This window comes from Protopterus annectens, chromosome 2.part0, assembly GCF_019279795.1.
Source record: "Protopterus annectens isolate FY-2018-M chromosome 2.part0, PAN1.0, whole genome shotgun sequence".
NCBI lineage: Eukaryota > Metazoa > Chordata > Ceratodontiformes > Protopteridae > Protopterus > Protopterus annectens.
In genome coordinates, this window is record NC_056728.1 from 953,330,932 (window position 1) to 953,356,781 (window position 25,850).

At 41.0% G+C, this 25,850-nt stretch overlaps 1 protein-coding gene across 1 annotated transcript in view; it reads left to right on the forward strand.

The window, feature by feature from the left end:
• Nucleotides 1-25,850, forward strand: part of ADAMTSL1 (ADAMTS like 1) — a 4,128,157-nt gene that overhangs the window by 2,403,449 nt on the left and 1,698,858 nt on the right. The window contains exon 13 of the mRNA XM_044061207.1: nucleotides 3,162-3,246. Within this exon, the coding sequence (XP_043917142.1) occupies nucleotides 3,162-3,246 (85 nt within the window). The remainder of the gene's footprint in view (nucleotides 1-3,161; nucleotides 3,247-25,850) is intronic.

The following is a 25,850-nucleotide window of genomic DNA, read 5'->3' on the forward strand; positions in this document are numbered from 1 at the left end:
GACGCCTACCACATAGATAATATGATGTCAGACCTCTACCACATAGACAAATGTCAAACTTCTACCACATAGACTTGATATGTCAGACCCCTACCACATAGTAATGATATGTCAAAACCCCTACCACATAAACGTCATATGTCAAACCTGCACACATAGACATATGTCAAACCTCTACTACATAGACAAGATATGTCAGATCCCTACCACATAGATAATGATATGTCAGACCTCTACCACATAGACATGATATGTCAAACCTCTGCCAGACATATGTCAAGCCTCTACTACATAGACATGATATGTCAAACCCCTACCACATAGACATGATATGTCAACCCTCTACTACATAGACGTATGTCAAACCCCTACCACACAGGCATATGTCAAACGTCTACCACATTGACATGATATGTCAGACCCTTACTATATGGACATGATATGTCAGACCACTACCACATAGACATGATATGTCAGACCCCTACCACATAGACATATGTCAAAACCCTACCACATAGACATATGTCAAACCTCTACCACATAGACATGATATGTCAGACCCCTAGCACATAGACATGATATGTCAAACCTCTATCACATAGACATGATATGTCAAACCTCTATCACATAGACATGATATGTCAAACCCCTACCACATAGACATGATATGTCAAAACTCTGCCTTAAACTACCTCACTGAGTGGAAGTGCGCACCCTTGATGACACCATTTTCAGGCCTCTGACAAGTAAGGTTTTATACAGTCAGTGACTGTGGAAAAAAAGACCACAGTGGAAATCAAAGTGCTGTAATTCCATGTTGGAGAGTGATCAAAGAGAACCAAACAGACTAAGAGTATTGATAGCATGTGGCCTGCAGGTCTTTAACTACTTTGAATACGGTATTCGTATTGCCTGAACTAATGTGGGTTTAATAGATGATGAGCTATTGGAAAAATTATGTTGTGTGCCTTCTACCTTCTGAATACCCTTACAATGAAATGGAAGATTAGAGATGGGACGGAAATTCTTCAGAACATGGGAATCAGCAAAGGGTTTTTTAAACAACTCTCATAACTAAAACCTCTTCGGTGAAACAAAAATATTGCCTTATTTAGAAACCTCCTTTGGATATGGAAAACTGCTGGTCAGGGATATCTAAGCAGGGTATGACAAGCTTGTTTGCACCTTGGTTTACTCTGCTTTTATCAGGGTGAAATCCTCACATTAAACAGTGGGGCTGAGGGTATGCCTACCTCATGGTATTGATTGTTAAAAGACCTGAGCCAAGGTGGCTGGTGATCAGCTAATGATGAAGACACAAGAGTGAAAAGGTAAAAGTGAGTGCTAGTTGCCAGCTTGTCGACCAAAAAGGGAAAAGTGTGGGTTGGTCTGCTACAGTGGCAACAACCACTGGTGAAAGAAGTGTATGAGATACAAAGACATGAGACTGGCCTTGAACTTGGCCCTACCAAGTGATGGTCACATGGCATGGTATTTTTTTGAGGTGTATGCAGGAGCATGCTCATGTAGAGGGTGAGATATAACAGCTCCTTGTATCTGCAAATGCACACACTAGCTACCAGAAGGAAGGGTTAGAACACAAAATTTCATATCACATGCACTGATGGCTTCCTGGATAATGGCCCCCTCAGTGACTGGCTTTCACCCCAACAAGTATGAAAATGCATGATACACAATTATGGGGCTGGGCTTGACTGTTGGAAACCATAAGGCATAAAAATGACTCAAGAAATCCATGTTTGCAAGTAATTTATCTAATGAATCTAAGTCATAGCAGGGTAACAGCATACTCAGTTGAAGGCTAACTGAAGAATTCCCAGCCCACTCTGTTGAAGTTTATCTAACAAGACCCAATCAGTAACCTTAGCCTCTGGTGCAGAAAACACTGTCTAGTTAACGAGACAGACTGGAATGCAAAGCTTCTCTGCAATCTAAAAAATACTTCTAGCCATTTCAAAGTATCAACACTCTTCCTGAGAGATACACTATTCCTTAATATGTGTGCAGAACAATTACTGTTAATGAATGCTGCTTTATCACTCCACTGTACAACATTTGTTATAGTATTTATGACATTTTCCCTTTGCTTGGCTGATATGGTATTGTTCTAGTTGGAGCCAGACTATTAAGGGTTTCAGGAAAAGTGAGTTATATTTGTGCACAGCTTTGTTGATGAGAATATTTTTCAGGACAGACCAGTTAAAGGAGCTTAAACATTTGTTAAATGTGCCATGGTTAAAATTTGTGATGCTATGGGAAGTTCTAAGTGCTGTTTGACATGATGGGTACTGAGTCTGTTTGCATGTACAGTGAGGTGATCACTGAGGGGAATCAGAGAGGGTGCCACTGGAGACATATTTGGTAGAATCAGACACCAATAGCCAGTCAACAATTGAGCCACTGTTTTTGTGATGGTTATAATCTGTGGATGGGGGGGATGAGTCAATCCAAATAGGTTTAGGCTAGTTGTTGGATATTTTGTGGAGATAATCTGTGAAAATTATTGTCACCTAAATTAACTTTTTCATTACAAATTGTATGTGAGATCCATTTTAGGATGTTTTCCAGGGTTGTAGCATTTATTACCTGGGGGAATATAGACTACGTATATTACATAGTTGCTTATGGTTATTTCATTTAAGACGGGCGATGAGAAGTTCAGCATTATGAAATTTGGAAATAGGTTTATTGTAGGACAGGATTTCAAGATAGTCGTGGTATAGCAAAGCTAACATTACTGGAGTAACTGGCGTCAATTAATGGAGCAACTGACCAAAATTATCAATAATCATTTTCTTAATATAATAATTTTGTATAAAATATTGACATTTCTTCTATGTACTGATTCTTATGTTATGTGCATTTTTTTTCTGTGTGTGTGTTTTACCAGATTAGCCAAGCAAGGGGGAAAAATGACATAAATACTATAACAAACATTGTACAGTGAAGTGATAAAGCAGCATTCATTAACAGTAATTGTTCTGCATACATATTAAGAAATATTCTATCTCAGTAAGAAATGCAAAACAAAAGGGTTTTGTTCTTACAATGTCATTGCTATTATGCTACAGCTCTTCTTTGATTTTTCCAGGAATGTATCCCTCTGTTTAAATGTATACTTTTCCCCTTGATTATTTCAGAGAAGATTCCAGTAGAAGCAAAGATACCATGGTATAAGCAGGCCCAAGAGCTTGAAGAAGTTGAAATTTTGTCAGGAGAACCAACGTAAGTCATTTGTTTGTTTGACTGATTTCTAAAAACCAGTTTTAAACATACAGTTTCTAATGGACCACACAAGTATGCATGTGGGTTTGCTTTAAGTGCTGACTAGGAAAACTTGAGCCAAGTTTAAATTATGTAAGTGAAGTTCATCTGTCTCATTGGCAGTAATATCCCAGTTATGCTAAATTATTTTAAAAGTTTATTTGTAGCTTACAGGAATTTCCTGTCAGCATCAGCAAGAACTGCATACATCCATGAACAATGACTGTCATGCTGTATCTTCGAATAAGCAGTTTCTGGAATGTTATGTTCATTAATCTGGAGATTAACATTTCTCCTTACCATTTTTTGTATAATAGTCAGTGTTAAAAAGAAAAAGTACCATTTACTAAAATAAATGTTTCACATTTTTGTTTGCTGCTGGTGAATTTTACTTTCCTTGTAATAATATGATTTTAGATGCAATGCATTACTACACTAACATACATCGGTATAGTGTACTATAGTATTTTTTATTTATTGTTTTTGCTGCATTCTTGTCACTTAAACAATCACCTGTTAAAAGTATTTAAACCCATGCCTAGGGCAACATAATAGTCAAAGCTGAAATAATTTGGGTGACTTGAATATGAAATTGTGAAAATGATGCATTTATTCGTGTAAATCATAAGACATTTAATGAGTCTATCAGGTTTATTTTTACATTCTATAACTCATTCTTCAATATGTTTGGAGGAAGTTAAGAATGCTGTGCTCTTATCTAATTACTCTTTATCAAATTAATTTTCTGTTTCAGAATTTCTGTTTGGTGATCTTTATTTCACATTTTAGCAGCTAACGCACAAGAAAGGGAAACTGTAGCCTCTGAAGTGTTGAACTGTATATAGACAAGTATGGGTATGCATATGAGTGTGAAAGGAACTGTGATTAATTTCAGTGTAATTCTGGGATTGTTTTCATATGGCCTTTTTCTATTGTTAATAATCTTTTTGGCATGAACTTCTTGAAAGGGTTTGCTCAAACATGATAGGCAGCTCTTGGTATATTGCCATAAATAACTGTGGCATCAGTGATAAAGATACAGGGTAAACAGCAATATCTGGATGCCAGATGGCACCTAAATACAGACTGCCTTAATTCAATAATGTCAAAAGGAAATTCCTGTCATACTATTTCTTCAACATAATCTTGAAGAGATTCAGATGCAGGCCAAAGGGGAGATGTAGTCAGCTCTTATTATCACAGTGAAGAATGACGCTGACAATTAGGTGACAAAAATACTTATGTGATTGCAGCCAAGAACCATTTCCCAGTTTTGAGAATAAAACATTTTTTCTTGTTACATTTATTTCTGTCCTTTGATATGGCATTCTTTATACAGCATTGGTCTGCATGCTGAGGCCAAGAGCTTAGTTTCTGTATCTTTTCTAATCACTGCTTTATACAACATCTGATATTATACCAGTGTACACTGTCTGGTGACTTTCCTGATGCAGGAAACTGAAGCTGATTAAAATACTGCAAAACATACAATGAGGTTTGCTGAAATAACATTCAGCAGAATACAAATGCACACATGAAATATTGGTTTAGGTGTTAAAATTGTGTCAACATATACTGTGCTGAACAGTTAACAAGGTTACCTTTTAGGCCAGTAAAGATTATATTCTTGAAAAAGATATGAGGCTTCATGATTGCAGTTGATTGAATGCTTTCCACTTTTTATGCTATATCTAAGTGCTGCATTCCTTGCAACACATACATTGCTGCCTCATAACCATGCATAATTAGATATTGTTATATTATCTAATGGAGCCAGAAGAAAAACAGATGATACCATTTGCCAGCTTTTCAAACCTGACAAGATGTACCCAAGGAATGTTAGTTCACCTATGCACATATTTAGCAACATCTTCATACACTTCGCTTACTACCTGTTTTAGGCAGGTAGCCTAGGATATTATTATATAATACAGTTATGCATTAACATCTGTTTACTGCAAAAATGCATTTTCATATTGGCATAAATAATGTATTAACATACTGCAGTTCATTATTAACTAACTTCAAATGAATTCTTAGTAATGCAATATTTCATTTTTAATGGCAAATTTCATTTTTGTTTTTAGTTCACAAAATTATTTTTCCATCACAGGCTCACTTTTCTAAGGGGTTTCCTTCAGGACCTTGGGGTTGCATGCCTACTATCCCACTAAGCATCACTAGGCTTCAAGCAGTGACCTGTGTAGACCCATCAAGTGAATAAAATACATTTCTGCTTCTCTTTTCCAATACTGGGATCCTCTGAGCTTGGAGGACAAGATTAGCTATACAGCTTTCATCCATTCTTCTTTAAGTATGACATTGGTCATCAACCCTTCATTCCTCTCCTGGAATGAGAGTGGTCAGCCAACCATTTCTGAGCATGGCTATAGCTATGAGCTGAGCCAGATCGTGTTCAAATGTGGCCCTAGGCAGGCTAGTGGATCAGGCCCCTCTGCAGTCATTCCAGTGTTCCATTACTTGGCTATCTCATGCCACTTGACACTGTTCAAACCTGTCATCATGTATACTACTTTCTTCTTTATTTCTACAATGATTACAGATATTTTGATTTAATGTAAAACTTTTATTTCAAATTTTATAGCACAACCACTGATAGCAATTTGCTAAACAAAACATTACAGTCTCACAATGAAAACAGACTTGGCATGAGCAACACCACATTCATAGAAAACGTATCTGACCAGTGATAGATTAAGTCCACCTCTGGCCTGTTTTCAAACCATGGGCCCCCTGCACACATTTTTAGGAAGATGCATAAATGTTGGTGTTCTTTGAGTCAACTTCGTTGTTGTTATTAAACTATATTACATGTTTAATATATCACCACTTGTTAGTGTATATTTTAAATTTGTAGCTTTGAAGATGTTCCCAGTAAGTCTTCTTCTTTCAGCTTTTCCCAGTTAGGGGTCGCCACAGTAGATCACCTGTCCACTCATGATTGGCAGTGGAGTTTTACAGTGTCAAGTTGCCAGCCCGGCACCCAGCCTTCCACAGAAGGCACAGATTTTCCCAGTAAGCACTGCAATAAAAATGATCCAATAATGACCGAATACCCATTTTATCGCATTTCAACCATATAAAACACCACCCATGTTGCTGTCATTATAATCCACCAATATCAGTCAATATGCCCAGTCTGCAGAAGTAAAAGTCATCTGAATAATTCCATATTAAAGAGAACTGCAGCTAATGAAGAGGCTGCTGCTGGCAAACAATTTGCATTTCAGTGCTTCATCTACAAATTCATTGACACTTGCCTTGAAGAATAACTTGCCTATTTTACATTGAAAAATAATGGTGTGTTGGTGATATACAAACCAACAACTAGCCTATAGTTATTAGTAATCCCATTCAAAGGAGGACATACTCAAGAGTGCAGCAGCCCCCCTCACTGAGTGGTAGTCTCAGCAATCAGTCTACCCGGTATGGGAAGAGAACCCACAGCCTTCTACACAAAAAGTAACCATGCTATCTGTTTCACCACTGACAATGAACAACAGCTATGAAACGTTATGACTGACATTGACAGACTGCAATCCGGTGAGTTGGTGTTGAGGTTTAAGGCACTTGCTTGCCAGTACCTAAGGTTCAGTGTTTGACTCTGAGCAAAATCACTTAACTAGACAACCCCCTAAACGGGACATTTCAAACACCCGCACACATACTTTCATTTGTACTCACTGGTATAGATCTGTTAACACACTGCATGCTCTGTATCCCTGTGCATCACACACTAAATGATTGCTGGTATCTCTCTCTCTCTCCTACTGTAGAGAAGATCTGTTGCTTGGTTGGCTATTATATAAACTTAATAATCTTGCTCATTTCCTATGACGTTAGGACAATGTCCTAATGCTGAGGTTTCTGGAGATTGCTGTTTTTTACAGAACAAGTTTACAACCAGATACTGAAGCCCTACTGTGATTCTGGACATTGTTTGGATTTGTAGTTATTTAAGGAGCATTTTTTTTATTTAAAAGTGAAGCCAGGCCCTATCAGCCAACATGGGTCCTAGGCAGTTGCCTAAGTCACCTAGTGTTGGATCCAGCTCTGGTCGTCAGCCTTTCTAAAGGTATGTGATTGATCACCCATCTTAGCTTGGGCATGATATTGGTCATTCATCTCTGTAGAGTACGGCCTTGATCATCTATTCTTCTAAAAGAATGAGATTGATCTGCCAACCTTCTTTGGGTATGGCATTGGTTATCTGCACTGCTTGTGGTATGGTGGAGTCACTTATTTTTCTTTTTTTATTACATAAACACCCGATCATATGCTCAGTCATCTTGTAATAGTTATTAAGCGTTCCCCTCATGTAAGTATTTATTTCTGGTCAGCAAATTATCCTGTCTCCAGTGTCATCTGTGTGTGCCAGGGCATCTGCCATCAAAATAATTTGGTCTGCCTTCCAGATGCCAACTCTGTAGTCATGTGCTAAGATGTGCCGCCATTTATTAAAATCTACAGTTGCTATCTCATTCATGTGCTTATGTGTCTTGGTATATGCTTCTCTTTGCACATTAAGATTCATTAACTGCAGGCAAGATCTGAAGTTCTTTAAGAATTAGTGGATGTAATTAGTTCTGCATTTCTTGTATTTACATATGCAATAAAGAAAAGCATATAGCTTCTGTTGCAATAATGTATGCTTAAGGCTTCAATAATTAATAGATTATTTTAATGGTTGAACAATTCATTCTTCTACTCTATTCTGAATGGATGATGGGGAGATGTATATGGCATCAGACTGTATACCTCCTGTTTTTTTTTTCTTTGCCATTAAAAGATGTACTTTACCTGTACATTGAACTAGATTGTATGCCTCGTTTTTGCATTATGGAATGTACCTCCATGTCATTTTTGAAACTCCAGTTTTCATTGCATTTGATAGCTCTTCTTCAAATGATTTCCTATTAACCAGATTTGTCAGTGTGTATATATATATATATATATATATATATATATATATATATATATATATATATATATATATATATTACTATAATATCATTTTTTATATTTCTTTGTAATTTTTTATGTTAACAGTTTGTCGTGGAGCTTATCTCCCCGGGCCTCTACTGAAAATGGACATATATCCAGTTAGACTAGCCCAGTCAACAAATGTAAAATAAATAAAATAAATAAATAAAATCCATTATGCTTGAAGCCATTTTGTTTTTTGTAGCTTTTGAACTTTCCTGTGATAAAACATTGCCCATTTTCACTAACAACCTTTTACAGCAGGCAATTATTTGCCGCTATTGTTTGCAACACAGCAGTACAAACAGTGAGTTTGTTGATGCCAACCAGATAATGTCTGATCACTTACACATTATGCATGTACAGGGCTATGAATGGTCCTGTAAAGTCAATATGCATCAGCTTCAAATGCTGCAGATATCTGATGTCAAATGTAAGGTTCTGCTAATTTTTTCAATTTGCTTGTTACTGTGTAGTCATTATATGAAACTGTAAACAATGATATTCATTTGCACATCTCTGAACTGTATAGTGACCAACATTCTTTATATTCCCTCAGCAGTGCTTCTATGACATACAGATAAGTAATCATTTCTAGCTATCGAAGCTAGGCAGAATGAACAACCACCTCTTGGCCATCCTCTTAGTCTCATCTGCACTGAGGATTACATGGTCATTTCTGGTTTACGTTTGTAAGTGGTTATCTGGTATGTCAGTAGAACACATGCCTACCAGATCAGTAAGACTTGGCAGTTTTGCTGTTTTGTATGATAACATGGCTGTCCATCAGTTGTAACATTCTGCATTGTTCCTCTGAACTCTGACACAGTATCATAATAATATGGTCCTAGGAAAAGTGAGCAACTCTGGAAGTGTATTGCATTCACTGTTAACACCGTTTCCTCTGTTAAAGACAGGACACTAAGGGCTTGTCATCTATTAAGAGTGTGAACTTTTTCCTGTAAAGATATTGGTTGAATTTCTTTACCCATTCAAATCAGATAAAGAACTTTCATGACAATTGTATGTAATTGTGTTCATCTTCCATCAGTGACTGAGAAGCAGTTGTAACAGGCCTCTCAGTGTTATCAAAGAAAGAGGCAAGGAACATTCATAGTTTATCAATGCTTCGTTAATATTTCTCATCTTTTTATTTGTCAAAAGGCCTGCTAACAGCTCTCTAGTCATTCATTTCATTCTTCCATTCATTTACACTATCCTGAATCTGCATATTCATTGGATGTAGACGAAATAAGAGGCATAGCCAAAACCTTCGGTGAGAGTTTATCACTTCTAGAAATGACCTCCATTAAGGCGCCATCTTAGGATAGATTGCCTTGGCCTTCATTAAGGCACCATCTTAGGATAGATTGCCTTGGCCTTCATTAAGGCACCATCTTAGGATAGATTGCCTTGGCCTTCATTAAGGCACCATCTTAGGATAGATTGCCTTGGCTTTCATTAAGGCACCATCTTAGGCTAGATTGCCTTGGTCTCCATTAAGGCACCATCTTAGGCTAGATTGCCTTGGTCTCCAGTAAGGCACCATCTTAGAATAGATTGCCTTGGCCTTCATTAAGACACCATCTTAGGCTAGATTGCCTTGGTCTCCATTAAGGCACCATCTTAGGCTAGATTGCCTTGGTCTCCATTAAGGCACCATCTTAGGCTAGATTGCCTTCATTACGAATTGTTCTCCCTTGCTAATTGTGCAGTCATTATTTGTCAGTCATAGATCTGCAATACTAAATTTCCTCTTGGGAAGAATCACATTTCTATTAGCTTGAACTCCATAATCCTTCAGACTGTCTGATCATCTGTAGATTGTTGAAATGATCTTTATCATCTTTGCCTGTCACACAGTTGTCATCAGCTTAACACTGCATGTCATGAATGCCAACTGGCTGATGCAGATGTGACTTCAAAGGTAAGACAGCTATAGTGAAACAAGGCTTTGTGTGTGGTAGTAGTCAAAGGTTGCCTGGAAGTTAGTCTATTTCCATCTGCAGCTTTATTTACATTAAATCAGTCATTGTAAAGCTTTTTCTCTAATTCAGGTTGTGAACATATCCTCACTTTGTGGTAAGGAGGGACACTGTACAGTAAGCAGCATAGACTGAAACTTTCATCTTCTGGATTGTCTTTCTACAGAAATGTGTGTTTGGATTACTCAATCATTTCTTCTTTAGACAACATCTAGGAGCTTTATGGTTTCTTTAATTCTAGGTCCTTTTCAGCTGTTGGCATATACGGAACTGTAGAAATCTTGTGAAATGTCTCGATTTCTTTGAAAAAATCTGCTTTGCATCTGCCAGCAGCTAAAACAATTGTTTAAACTCTGACAGAAAAACTGCCATATTATGCTGGTACAGGTGATATTTTAACAGTATCCCAGTTAATTTTGATTTCTGGGTCCATTCTTTGCCAAAGATTTCTAGCCTGCCTTTATTTTTACAAACACGTTAGCGACATTATTCTAAAATATCAAATATCCTGGTATTTCAGCTATATGGTGAATCTTGTACAGACTGCTTCTGTATAGAAAGGCCTTTTACCCCTCTGTCATCTGTAGGTTTCATTGCTGCACAATCTGTCTTTCTTGGCTAGTTGTGACTTGTAGGTCCCTACAGTGAGCCACTTGAAAAGAAAAGGAGTGCTGTTTTGTATTTACAGTTTGGATATATGCAAAACTATACTTTAATTTAGCACACCTCGCTTACATTGCCTTTGCAATCACCAGTTAGCAAATCAGTAGCTTATAATTTTCTGTAAGCTTCCATGTATGTAAACACAATGCTTTAGTTCAGAACAGCTGCGATGCATGTGATACACGTTTTTCCAAAAGACTCACTGCAAGTGACAAGACAATGTTTTATGTAGCAGACACAAACAGTATGTACTAGTATATGACTGCTCTCTTTTAAGCCATAATTAATAATAACCAAAGGAACTTCTCCACTTATCTTTACCAGAAAATGTCTTTTATTCCAAAATGGTTGAGCATTTCCATGCTACAGCAATAAATGGACTTTATAAAAATAGTAAAACCTGTAGTAATAAAACTCACCAGTTGGTATTCTTTGTATTGATCCCCTGTGACTAATAGTGCTTACAAAAGAATGTGCTGTGTATTGTTTCATCACAATCAAAAGAGCTAGTAGTTTCATTCTTTAGTCAGCTGTGAGTTTGTTTTTGTTGTCAGCACATTTTTCCTTCTTCAGCTCTTACATCTGCATGTTAACCATGTAACCTTGTTGTTGTGTTGTGTCTTTCGGCTTATCCTGGTTAAGGGTCGCCACAGCGGAACTCCGGTCTGCTAATGTTTGGTAGTGGATTTTTACGTGCCGAGTTACCAGCCCTGACGCCCAACCTTCAACGAAGGCACACCCATTCACGCATGCCTCCACACAGAAGACGCTCTAGCTGAGAACTGAACGTGACAACGTCTTACTGTGAGGCAACAACGCTACCGCAGCACCACTACCGCGGGTATGTTAACCATGTAGCAATATTTGTAAATGTGTAAATGTAAAATAAATTGAAATAGTCTGTTACCTATATTTCTCTATTATTTCTCACTACCGGTTAACAGAATAGCAAATTGCTTGTTTCAACATTGCATCATTACAGATACAATACCAATGTATTACTTTTTCGTATATCATTTTCTATATGTACATGCAAACATGGTGCCAAATGGTGTTTGTAGTCATGTAAAATAAAGTAAAATATCCTATAATGTCTCATTATTGAGTATCAGAAAAGCTGAACTCTGATTTTCACACTGCAGCAATACGTATACAAAAGGAATATATTTTTTAACTAAGAGCAGAATGGTCTTTGTTGCTTCTGTGTGATGATATCTTCTACATCTACATGCAAATATTGTACAACTGATGCTTGAAATCAAGTTAAAGTGAAATATCTTGTTACTCATAACTAGTCATTACTTATTGCTCTCAGATATCAAACAGACTGATAACTTGCTTTAGGATTACATCAAAAGAGATGTAAGAGGATGCATTTTATTATGTTTTAATCAAGGATGAAATACTATTTTAAAGCAATGCTATTTCTGAATCAGTATCAGAATGCTGTATGATAAGGTAATATGTTTTCTTTTAGTTATCTCAGCTCCTGCCTTGACATGCAAACAGACTGCAAAAACATATCTGTAATCATGCTAAATAAAGTGATATGTCCTGTTGCCTGTGTGCAGGTATTACTTCTCACTGCCTGGTATCCCACAACCAACCAATCACATATTTTAATATAGCAGCAATATAGTTGCAACATGAATGCATTTTTTTAACAAAGTGCAAAATGATGCTTGCTGCTCCCTCATAGTCAGCAACACCTCCAAAAGAAATCTATGTCAGTCATTTGATTCCTCAGAGATGACCTCTGTCTGGCATATAAACAATCTCAGACCCTGCCCTGATGGACTGCTACATATCCGCGAATTAAGCACCACATAACTAACCCACCTGCGTAACCTCAACCTGGTCTATGACATCGATACGACTTGTTGGCGGGACAGACTTGTGTCCCAGAAACTGCCCCATCTGTGGAATAGACTCCCTCTCCAAGTAAAGCAGAGTACCTCAGTAACCCCTTTTAAGCGCAACCTGGATAACTGGATGAGGAACAGAAAATACACCCCTGGGATTACACCTGTGTCCCTGCTGGACAGTGGCATAGGGTGTTGACTGGTTGGAACATGGACTAAATTCTTGGCTAGGCTTGTAAGGGCCTCAGGGCCAATAGCGTAGTAACTTCCTATGATCCCATGATTTGTTATTTAATTTTTGGAGTTTTATGTACTGAGTATTGTATAATGAACACGTAAAAGATGTAGTTTACTATCTGCAGTGTGTTGTTTTTCCAACCATCTCTGGCTCCCATCAGTCCTGTCCCTTTTCTCTTCGACATCTTAATGCTGCACCACCACTGTTGTCCAAGCCAACATTTGGCACTGACAGAGGATGGCTTGAATTCTAATTCTCACCAGTCACAGTCAGTAAAGCCACATTTTGAACAAAGAAAGGTGTGCAAGTCTTCTTTCATTTCAGATTCCCCTCTACAACTGAATTCATTCTTTAAGGAAATATTTCAACCAGCTAACCCCCACACCACACCGTACCAGCACCAGCACCAGCCTGTGCATCATCACAATATAGGAATGCAGCTGCATTGCATTGCAGACATAAGCTACTTGTAAGAACTGCTGCTTGGGTTTGGATTTTCTGCTGTAATACAGATCTGTGCAGTGTGAAAAACAGAAACTGTAATTTTCAAACTTCATCTACAAAGTCTTCACAGTCAACTGGTTCCCTGATCAGAATTTGCATTTTGATTAATTTCAGTCTCGGGAGTATTTTCTGAACTAAAAACACAAGGTTTACCTTATAGACACAAGGTGCCTGGTGTGATTCTCACATGGGGTAATTGGCTAGGCTTAAAATGCTCCAGAAGTTCCATTAGTCTAGTACTAATCTATGAACCTATGAACAGCACAATGTTCCTCTTGATCAATCTAGTTTGATTAATTTCAGTCAGTGGAGTAATTTTTGAACTAAAAACACAACACACAGTTATTTTTGATCAATCTCTGTATTCCCCATAGATTAATCCTTTTGTTTAAAATGCTGACTCTACAAATAATTATTTCACTCAGCCCAACAGAGAATCAAACTGTCTCTGCTGGATCATCTACACTGCGAAGGAACATAGTTATATAGTAACGATCTTGTAGTCTGCTTGCTTGCTAAAGACTTTCCATCCCTCAGTCTTCTTTTCCGGCTTCTCTGCTGCGCAAGCTACATTTTTTATGTGAGGTACACTGCAATCTCACTTAAAAGCAATGATTACTACAATGTGGTGCAACACAGTACCTCCTCATATTAGCATAACCTGGCCCATCATATGACAGCCCATGAATGGTATAGCAAAGAATCTCAAAAAATATAGGATGCTGCAGCTGTGGCCTCCAGATGTCATTGCTAAAAACGTTGTGTTTAAAGTGCTGTGGAACAATGATGTGCATTTGAACCCAGGCACATTTTTCCCTAAACACTATCTATTGGATCCTCTGACAGCATGTAGACCACTAATGATTGCATCAAGATTGCTGACATAAGTATGTGGAATATTAAGAACCAAACAAAGTGAGTGATGGCACAGTCTGTACTGTTGTAACCCATTATCATTGTCCTCAGTGACATGGGAGTGAAGTATTTTATTCCAGATATCCAGACTGTTGACCTCTGGTTAGTGTCTTTCACTAGGATAAAATACACAAAGGGATGAAGTCTCTGATTTGGTCAAAGACATGTTCAGAATGGATTTGCATCAAGTTCTCCAAAGTGACAGGAATGAAATTGTCATGTCTGCAGGCTGAACATGAAGACACAAAACTGGCTTAAGTCAATAAAATGCTTTAAAATAAACAGTTGTGGAAACAGATGCATGCAAAGTGGTATGACCAGAATGGCATAGATTTTTATAGAAATATAATGAATCATTATAGAATAGAAATATTCAACAGGATAAATTCCACTTCAAGGAATGAGCAACTTTCTGATATAAAAAAAAATGCATGTATTAATTAAGTCATTGTAAATGTAACTGATCGGCAATGTTTGCATGATCCAGTCTGTTTACTTTAGATTCATAAGTGATAGCCACAGGCAGCAGGCATCTCAGCACCTACTCAGCTCTCACAAGTTTAGGCTCCTCCCCTTGCTGCCATAATGCAGCAAGCCTCTCCATTTCTCCATATCTTGCTTGACCTGGATCAGAAACATCTGTCTGGTACTCCCAAGTTCATGATGATAGATTAAATAATCTTAATTAGGTAAGTACTTCAGTTTTTCCTTTAAATTTTGACTGGAGTTATTAGTGTTAGAATACGGTTATTTTGCTCTTAGCTATATTGTTTTCCTCTTGCACTAGCATAATTAACCTTTTCCTCATGGCAAGCCATTGAGTCTAGGTGTTGTGATTATGCAATTAGTTGTTTCCTTTGTGAACTTATTTATTAGGAGGCTAGGTTTGATGGTTGGTGTTTAATTTGGAAAAGGAGAAGTAAACTACCTCAGGGTTTAAAAAGTATGGAATCATGGTCACAAGACCCCCATCCCCCCACACACAGCCATACAAACTTTGCCTTGCTTGTTTTGATGTGGAAACTTTTTGTCACATCTTCAGCTCCAGAATGCTGCAAAAGCATCATAGTGAAATGATTCTGGAATGGATTCTATCCAGTGAAGCACCACTGAGAAAAAAGAGAGAATGAATATTGATGAGAACCAGGTGGTCAGGGACCCAGATAGTTGCTCCCTCCAAAATCTTAGAGAGGTTTCTGTCTCCGGTGTTTGACAGGGTCATGGTCTAAACTCAGAACAGGCTTTTACTGGAGGGAATGCTTTTGTGGGAAATTGCATCTCAGAGGAGGATGAGTGGTGTTTCATTGACTGTAGAGCTATTCACATAGTTGGCATCAAGTTCTTCCTCCACCATGCTAGTATTTCAATACAGTTCTCTCCATATACCATCTGCCTCTCGATTCCAACCAGGTGATGCAAACCTTATTCAAGGCTCAGACTAAGATTGACATCCGTTCTTCTCCATCTGTTTCTGATTCTGTCTGTTAATATTCCAGTAAACATAACTGCAATCCTCAGAACTGAGGAAATGAAAGTGTGAATGGAGGAGAATATACACCAACTCCAAGACTGAGGCACCTCTGTGTATTCCCTTTACTACAAAGTACAGGTATTTCTCAAAGCTGTTATATAAACAGAAATGCTTTAAATGTTAAAGGTGAGCTCAGAATGCATTTGCTCATGTTTATCTTGCAGTTTACTTTTCTGAAGTGTTGGGGCTCACAAGACTGAGGGCCGGATTCACAATGGCTTGCACGGAGTCTAAGAGTAGAGTAAGACTCCATGCAGCCATCATGTCCGACGAGCAATCCAGGAACAGCCTGTAGGGGCGTGTAAGAGAGCTCCTAAAACGGCTCTTACACGAACAGGGCCGGGACATGCAAATTACCTCAATTGCAGCTGAAAGGCATGCAAATGAGGTAGATTTGCGATCCAGGAAACCCGAACCTGTCCGAGTAAGAGTAGTGTTATCTGCAGAAATGTACTCAGTTGACAACTGAGTACCGTTCTGCAAATAGCAAAACGGAGCCGTGACAGTTCGAAATAAAGGTTGCATCCAGTAGAGGAAGCATGCCAATGGCCAAATATACAGCCACTGGCAATGTTACCCGATGCAAAATGAAAAAAAAGTAATTTAATTTTTTTTCCCGATTTTCCATGTTTAAGTGGAGCGCAGCGTCACGCAAATGGGCTGCACTCTAAAAACCAGAAAAATAAAAATTAAAACCCACAAATGTGGATTTTATGTGGATTTGTATTGTACAATGCAAGGCAATGGCAGGATGAAGACAACATGGCTACCGAGTAGGGGTTGCTAAGGGGGGAACCCAGTCTAAGAGATGTAACCAAGCATTAGTAGGCAATCCTATGCAAATGAGGGTAAGGATAGTGAACCCCAAGTCTACATAGCAAATAAGCACAGTCAGTGGAGTGTAAGACTAGGATAAGGGGAGTAACAGAATAGGATATAGGTGACATCAGGAGGGGGTATGTATGAAAGAAGATAATCTCATTGGAGCAGAGTGTCATGTGTTAGCTGTCAGTTGCTCATCACTGGAAGAGGTGTGTCATCAGGTATCCTAGCTAAAGTCAAGAAATAGAAGGTGCACACTGTGGGTATCACCAAAGATTCTTGTAAAAATGCTTGCAACGTGTATGCGTGCGTGTGCGCACCTGTAAACCCGAGTAAGACAGTGTGCGCGCGTGGAAGCGTCAGTGCGTGCGTTTAAGCAGGAGTAAACATGTATAAGGCAGTTTAAAGTCTTGTAAGTGCCTCTGCGCTCGTGTGCACGCGTTTAGGCAGGAATTAGCTAGTGTAAGTCCGTCTAAGCCTGTGTGCACGCATGTTAGCACGTGTACGCGCGTCTGCGCTCGTGTGAGCGGCGCTGCCCCCTGAGGTAATGGAAAGGGAAAAGGAAGCACAACAAACAGTAGGAAGTTAACCAGGGAGAGTCAGCAGAGCTAGCAGGTGGAAATAATCAGAATCAGGCAATTACACAGGCAGTAAACCAGCCCAGCCCAGCACTTAAAACTCTGCAAACAACTTATCACCATGTATTGCTCAGAGACACTGCAGCACTGCAGTAAGCTAAGAGAAGTGAATACTGAAAAGGCTTAACTGAGACAAAGAAATGTTAGGGGCTGCCATTGCTGTCATAAACTGACATATGCAACATGCTGAGGGTGGTGACAATGGGAATGCTGCCAACCAACCCCCAGTGAGGAGATGGAGAAGAGTGTATAGGTCCAGGGTAACATACCAGGGGCTACATGAGCTGGAGATAGTGAAGCACTATAGAGTGGACAGAGACCTCATGCAGCAAATTGTTGAGCTGTGTAGGCCATGCCTCACACACAGAACCAACAGAGGGGAACCCATTCCAGTGGAAACCAAGGTATGTGTTGGCCTATGAATACTAGCAACAGGTACCTTCCAGAGACCAACTGGTGATATGATGGGGATATCACAGGCATCAGCATCCAGGGTACTGCACCAGTTTCTGGATGCTATGTCAGCACATGTCATCCCCAATTCCCGTGAGGTATTGGCCAGCAATATGCGTCTCTTCCAGCAAATAGCAGAATACCCTGAGGTAGTGGGTGCAATAGACTGCACGCACATATGCATCAAAGCACCAGCCAGTGAGTGGGGTAGGGTGTACTTCAACCGCAAGGGCTTCCCCTCCATCAACTGCCAGGTCGTGTGTGATGCCCAGGGCATAATACTGAATGTGTGTGCTGGCTGCCCTGGAAGCTACCATGATTCCCATATCTGGCATCTGACCAGACATTTGCCAATAGGGACATCCCGCATGGTCACCTAGTGGGGGATGCTGACTATGCACTGGAGCCGTGGCTGATGACACCCATCAGAAACACAAACACACCTGAACAGGAACTCCATAATGAGGCACACGCACAAACACGAAATGTAATCGAGCGTGTGTTTGGGCTGCTCAAGTCACAGTTCCGATGCCTGGACACATCTGGTGGAGCCTTGCAGTACACTCCAACTACATGTACCCAAATTGTCATGGCATGTGCTATGCTACATAATATGATCCTGCGAGAACAGCTGCAGCAGGACCAGCATAGGCCTGGCCCAAATAGTCCCCCACCATTGCCAAGGTCATCACAGGCAGAGCGTGACTCGGAGGAGGAACAACCTGAGCCTGCCCCAGTAGGCAGAAGGAGGCATGCCCAGTATGCTTTGGCCTTGGCAAAGAGGCAACGGATAGCACATACACTGGCTCAGTAGGAACCCTGGAAATTATACCTCTCTCTGACCCGCACATATAGTAAAAGGGATGCCTAAGTTGACACTACCTGCTTCAAACATGTACAGTGAGTGTAGTATGTGCATCCGACATAGGCAGCCCTGCAGCACCACCTGAGGCATGATTGCCATGTGTAAAGCAATTTAAGGTAGTGACAAACAGCATTTACCACCATGTAGTATATGCAAACAGAATACACACACCAACTAGTACAACTGTGGTCAGTGCCGACTAATATTGGGCAATGTCCAGCAACGTTGGTGAATATACAGCAATGTCGGACAAGCCTGATCTAAGTAGGGCATAGCAGAATAAAAGCCAACATGCTCATATTTGCTTAACTGGCCCTTAAGTGGTCTGGTCTGCTCAGTATGGAAATATAAAGCAGTGATGGGCCTCGAACCCAGGATACTGTGCACCATAGTTAAAGTACTGAACCACTAAACCATGACAGCATTGCACTGATAGTCCAGTATGAAGGAATGTTGATAAGTCTATGCAAAGTATCTCATGGAAACCCTGCAGGCACAGCATAATCCCTGTTGAGTTATGACACAAAGGTGAGTCCTGCAGTAAGAACAGAACTTGACTTCCTACACACACAGTATAAATGTTAATATCGGTCATGTTCACACACATCCACAAATGTAGTGGACTTCATATTGCAACATACTGAAAGGTCACACTGGGCATGCTCACACACTTGGATAAATGAGACATATGTCAGGCAACAAAATATGGAAAGCCTGAACTGGGCATCCTCACACACTTAGGCCATGTCTGACTACAGCAGTGGGCCACACATCTGGCAGTTGCATGTGTTAACCCAGGAACCTCTCACTATCCAGCAATCCGCCCTGTGCACACAGTTACATGACAACAGACACTTATATAATATAATGGAACCCTGTCATGATCAAACATGTTCCACAGATACTTATGTTGTTCATAGAAACTGGGAAAGCAAAGACGATAAAGACCTGCAAACAGTATCAGCAGTAAATATTGTGCATCCCGAGCAAAAGCATAGGTTCAGAGGTCGATAGTAGGCTATCTGCCCTAGGGTATGTACAAGCCTAGCCAGAGTGTGTTTGGCTTTTGCAGCCCTGTCAGAGTACTACACTGTGCCAGTGAATAGTAGGTCACACAAGACAGCCCATGTATGTTTAGGCTACTGTGCCTCTGTCTAGCAGGGACACAGAAGAGATCCCAGGGGTGAATTTGCGATTTCCCATCCATGTGTCCAGATTTGGCTTGAAGAGGGTCAGCGAGGGGCTATATCTAATATGAATTGGGATTCTATTCCAGAGTGAGGGGAGCCTCTGGGAAATGAATCTGTCCCTCCAGCATGTCCTTTTTATTCCTGTGTTGAGGTTTAAGTCCCTGTAGCGTGTATCTCTAAGGGACTTGGATTTTTGAGGTGGAGCATGTCCATTAATTCGGGCTGTGACATGGCTTTGTATGTCAGGCATAGATTGCCTCTGAGTAGGTGGTAAGCAACTGAGTAGAGCTGGAGTTTCCTTAGTTGAGCTGCATATGACATCTGTTTGTAGCCCATGACCCTCTTGGAGAGGTACTTTTGGGTCTCTCCAGGTGCTGCAGGTGTCGGATAAGATACATCCCAAAAGGGCCATTGTATTCAAGTATGGTGCTGATGACTGACGAGTAGAGGGGCACAATGACCTCACTTGATGTAGATGCGAACCCGTTCGTGATAAGGTGGCATATATAGAAGGTGTTTGTAACCACTTTGGCAATGCGATTATCAAAGGAGAGATTACTATCTACACTGGTCCACAATACTACTTCTGTACTTAATGGATTACCACTTATGTGGTAATTTGTGTGCACCTTATTTTTCACAAAGGGGTTGACTATGCACTTTTTAGCATGTAGCTCGAGCTTGTGGCTCTGGCAGCAAACATCCATCTCTGTGAGACCCTTCTGGAGGATGCTTGTATTAGCTGGAGAGTCGATTATGGCCCCCAGTTTGCAGTAATCTGCAAACCTTGTCAGCCATAATGCCCCCGTGTTGGCCTGAACCTCAGAGAAGTATATACCGAACCAGAGAGGTCCCAGAACTGAGCCCTGTGGGATGCCACTTGTAACTGGTTTGTATTTGGACATGGCACCTGCAATTCTGACAATGTGGGTTCTATCCCTGAGCCCGTTTGCAACCCATCTTGTGATATAGGGCTTGATATTTAAGCTGTTAAGCTTATGTATGATATCCGAGTGGGGTATTGTGTCGAATGTTTTTGCGAGGTCCATGTAGGCTGTGTGGACTACCTTGCCCTCATCCATAGCTTTGGTAACTGTTTCAAAGAAATCAACTAGGTTTAAGAGGCAAGATCTGCCCTTAAAGCCAAATTGGGTAGGGTCCAGTGTCTGGAGGCTCCCAATGTCTTTGTTTATGAGTTCCATGGTAATAGGCTCCATAGCTGTACAGACCAGACTAGTCAGGCTTATGGGGCGATAGTTCCCAGGGTCTGTTGTGTCACTACCTTTGTGGAGTGGAACCACTGTAGCTGTATGCCATTATTCGGGTACATATCCTGTAGTAAGGCTAAGTTTGAACAGTGACTTAATGTGAGGGTTCAGTTCTTCTTGGAGCTTGTGTAAGACACAGCCTGGGATAATGTGCGGTCCCATAGCTGCTGTGTTTTCTGCTTTGGCGAGGGCAGCTTTCACCTGAGCATCTGTGATGTCAGGGAGGTTACATTCAGTTGGGATAGGCATTTGTTCCTTTGTGGGGGAAGAGGTTTGTGCTGAATCTGTCTGCCAGGATGTTGGCTGTCTGTAGTTTTGGTATATTTTGTACCGTTATGCAACAATACAGAGCATATCTGGGAGTTTCCACCCATATTATGGACGTAAAGAAGGACTTGTGATTATCTTTAGTGTCTAGGGCAATTTCCCTTTGGAAACTGGCCTTTGATGATTTTATGAGGTATTGAAGTTTTTTTGCTAATACTGATCAGAGATGGCTTCCATTTTTGGGATTTTGCTCTGTCATGTAGTAGCTTCCTCCTTCTGTTGTATAGCTTATTTATGGCCGGGGTCCACCAAACAGGTCTCCTGTTTTTGGAGGAGAGAGGCTTAGTTTTATTTGGGAGAGCATGATCCATGCATTCCTGCAGGTGCTCATAGAATGCATTTGTAAAGGATTCTGCGGATTGGCCTGTTATCCTCTGGCCTGTGAGCTTTGAAGGATTCCACCTCTGTCTTGAGAAGTGCAAAGTTGGCATTTGAGAAATTCTATACAGTGATTTCCTTGGTTGGGGGTGGGGACGGGATATGGATGTCCATGGAAATTTGTTAATGGTCTGATCTTACCAATGAGGGGTTTACCTCTGGTGTGGAACATAGAGTCCCCATGTTGGTGATGACCAGGTCCAATATGTTGTTCCCTCTTGTGGGAGTGGTGACCAGTTGTTCCATCGCATTACAGTTTATAACTTCAAGGAACTGTTGGGCGAGTGTGTTTGGGCATGAGTAGTTGTTGCAGTCAATGTTTGGGTAGTTGAAGTCACCCAATAACATAGTTGGAGAGACCTTGATATTCTCCAGTGTTCTCAGGAATACCAAGTGGGGTTCCTGTAATAGGGAGGGTGTTCTGTAGCAGGCTACAAACTGAAATGCAGTTTGGCCCACTGTTAGTTGCACATGGATGGTTTCTGATGCTTCGTGCAGTGCCACTAACCTGGAGGTGTAGGTGTCTTTGATGAATATAGATACTACCCCTCCTTTTGTGCTTCGGTCTGAGTTTTGTGTGTGAAACGCATGGTATGATTTATAACCTGGTAGTGCTGGGGTGCTGTCAGGAGCCTTGAACCAGGTTTCTGTTACTACACAGACATCGATATTTTCCATACTGAGGAGAGCCTCAAGTGCGTGCATCTTGAGGTGTAGATGTCTAGCATTGAGTAGCATTACCTCTAGATTTTGTATCCTTGGGTTGTCAATGGAGGTGTGTATGTCCTTTGAGCCTCGCCTAAAAAATGCAGTATGGGGGTGGCAAGAGGCATGGCCAGTATACGAAAGCCTAAGGGTGACAGGTGCAAGCCATCCCTAGCGAAGCAACGTGGCTTGTCAGGCATGTCATCCCAGGCTGACAGACACTGGATCCCCATTGAATGACACCAATACTTTAGACAATTGTTTAAACTGATCATTTTGTCTGTATACTCTGGCATCATTCTTGGTGAGGGCAAGATGCTACCCAAGGTCAGGGGTCATACCAGCCTGGGCTACATGATCAGAGAGCTGCTCTATGTCTCATGTCTTGTAGTCCAGGGAGGTACGTCTCATGTCATTCACACCTGCATGGACAATGACAGAGTCATACTTGTACCTGCTTTAGATTGACCTGAGTGCTTGCGTTATGTGGTGGATCCTGCCACCTGGCAGGCAGCATACAGTGACCTTCTCCTTGTTCAGTCAGTTGAGCAGGATGTCAGTGTGCAGGACAATAGAGTCCCCTATAACAACTGTATTTGGTGTGTTGTTTGGCCTTAAGGGCTGTGACTGTGAGGCACACTGATATTGTGAGATATGTGATTCATGGGTATTGCTGAGGGGTGGCTGTTGCTTGGGTATCTGTGGCCAGTACAGTTGCTGCAGGTGTTGGGTAAGGTACAACCCAAAGGTGGCATTGTAACCAAGCACGGTTGTTATTAGTATAGGGGCACAATGACATCACTCTATCTAGATGTGAAACTATATGGGATAAGGTTGCTTATATAGAAGGTCTGTCCAACCACTGTGGCAACATGAATGGCAAAGGTGACAGTACGAACAAGTCATGTCACCAATCACCTAACAACACCTACCATATGTAATGGAGTACTACCTATGTGTTAATGTGTGGGCATGTTGTTGTTCCCAAAGGGGATGACCATGCAACTAATGGCATTTAGCTGTAGGCCATGGCTCAGGCACCAGTCATCCATCTCTGAGAGACCCTGTTGGAGTATGCATGTGGCAGCTGGAGAGGTGATCATGGCCCCCAGTTTGCAGTCAGGTGTGAACAAGGTCAGCCATATTCCCCCTGTGGTAGCCTGCATGTCAGACAAATATATACTGAACAAGAGAGGTCCCAGGACTGAACCGTGTGGGATGCCACGTGTAACTGATGTATATTCAGACATGGCACCTGCAATTCTGACCATGTGGGTGCTATCCCTGATCCAGGTAGCAATCCATCATATGAGATATGTGTCCATATCGATGCTGGTGAGCCAATGCATAATGGCCCAGTGGGTTATTGTGTGGAAGCGTTTAGCAAGCTTCAGGTAGGCTGCGTGTACAACTGTCTCTATGTTGATGGACCTGTTAACTGTCAAAAGAATACAAACATGTTCAAGAGACAAGATCTGCCCACAACAATGCTGAAATGTGCAGGACACAGTGTCTGTAGTTTCCTGATGTCTGTGTGTAAGAGTCCCATGACAATACACTCCATAGCTTTGCATAACAGGATAGTTAGGCTCATAGGGCAATATTGTCTGTGTTTCATTCTGGCACCAAGTATGTGGAGTGGGAACACTGTCACTGCATGCCATTCCGTGGGTACATATCCTGTAGTAACTCCAATATTGTACAGTGATGTAATGTGAGGGTTACATCTGTCATGAAGCTCGTGTAAGATGCAGGCCGGGACACCAACTGGTCACATTGATGCTGTAATGTATGCTTTGGGGAGGGCAGTACTCACCTGTTACTGTGTGGTGTCAGGGAGGTTGCACTCTGTTGGGATGGGTAGTTGCTCCCTAGGGGGGATGGGGGGAGATATCTGCAATGAACCTGTTTTCCAGGATGTTGGCTATGCCAGTGGGTTCAGGGTAAGTGTAGTCAGTATGCAGTAACTCACAGCATATCAGTGAGTGTCCACCCAGGTTCCTGACATAACAGATGAAGGCCTTGTGATAGTCCTACTTGTCTGGTGCAATTGTCCGTGAGAAGAAGACCTTAGATAAGTACATGAGTGATCATAGCTGTCTGCTAGTACAGATCAGAGATGCTTTCCCCGTCTGGGATTGTGCTCGGTCATGTAGTAGCTTCCTCCTGACATTGTACAGCTCATTAATGGCTGGTGTCTGTCAGACAGGTCCCCTGCCATTGGAGGAGTGAGTCTTGTTATTATTTGGGGTAGCACAATCCATGCAGTCCACTAGGAGTCCATAAAATATGTATGTAAAGGATTCAGCAGTCGGAGCTATATTTCACACTGTCTCAAGGTCTCTGAAGGATACCACCTTGCTTTGGTGAAGTGAGATGTTGGCTCATCAGAAGTTCACCAAGATTACCCAGGATGGGTGTGTGGAGTGTATATGTATGTCCACTGAGATAGCTGTATATTCCGACCTTACCAATGTGGGGTATATTGCTGGTGTGTAACATAGGGTCCCCATGTCGGTGATGATCATGTCCAATATGTATTCCCCCTTGTGGCTGTGGTGACTGGTTGTGCCATAGCATATGAATGTACAAATTGTAGCGACTGTAGGGCAAGGTTGTTGCGGCTTGAGTAGTATCCCCAGTCAATATTCATGTATCTGATGTCACCCAATATAATGGTGTTCATGGAGACCATCATATCCCCCACTGTTCCCAGGAAAGCTGAGTGTGGTTCCTGAGTATGGGAAGGTGGTTTGTAGTAGGTAACAAACTGAAAGGCAGTTTCGTACAATGGTAGTTGTATATGTATGATCTGTGATGCTTAGTGCAGTGCCACTAACCCGGAGGTGTGTGTATCTGTGATGTATATGGATACACCCCCTAGTTGTGTTGTCCGTTCCAAATCCTGTGGTCAGAAAGCATGGTATGAAGCATAACCTGGTAGTGCTGGTGTGCATATGTGACCCTGAACTAGGCGTCTGTTAGTGCACATATATTGCTATCCCCCATACTGAGGGGAGTCCTGAGTGGCCGCAATATGAGAGTAACACATCTGGTGTTGAACAACATTACCCTTAGTGTTATTTAACCTGTAATGTCTATGTAGGTGGGTTTGTCTTTTGAGCCCTGCTCAACAAATGCACTATGGTGGTAGCAAGAGCCTTAGCCAGCATTCAAAGGCCCAACAGTGACAGGTGCAAGCTGTCCATAGTGAAGC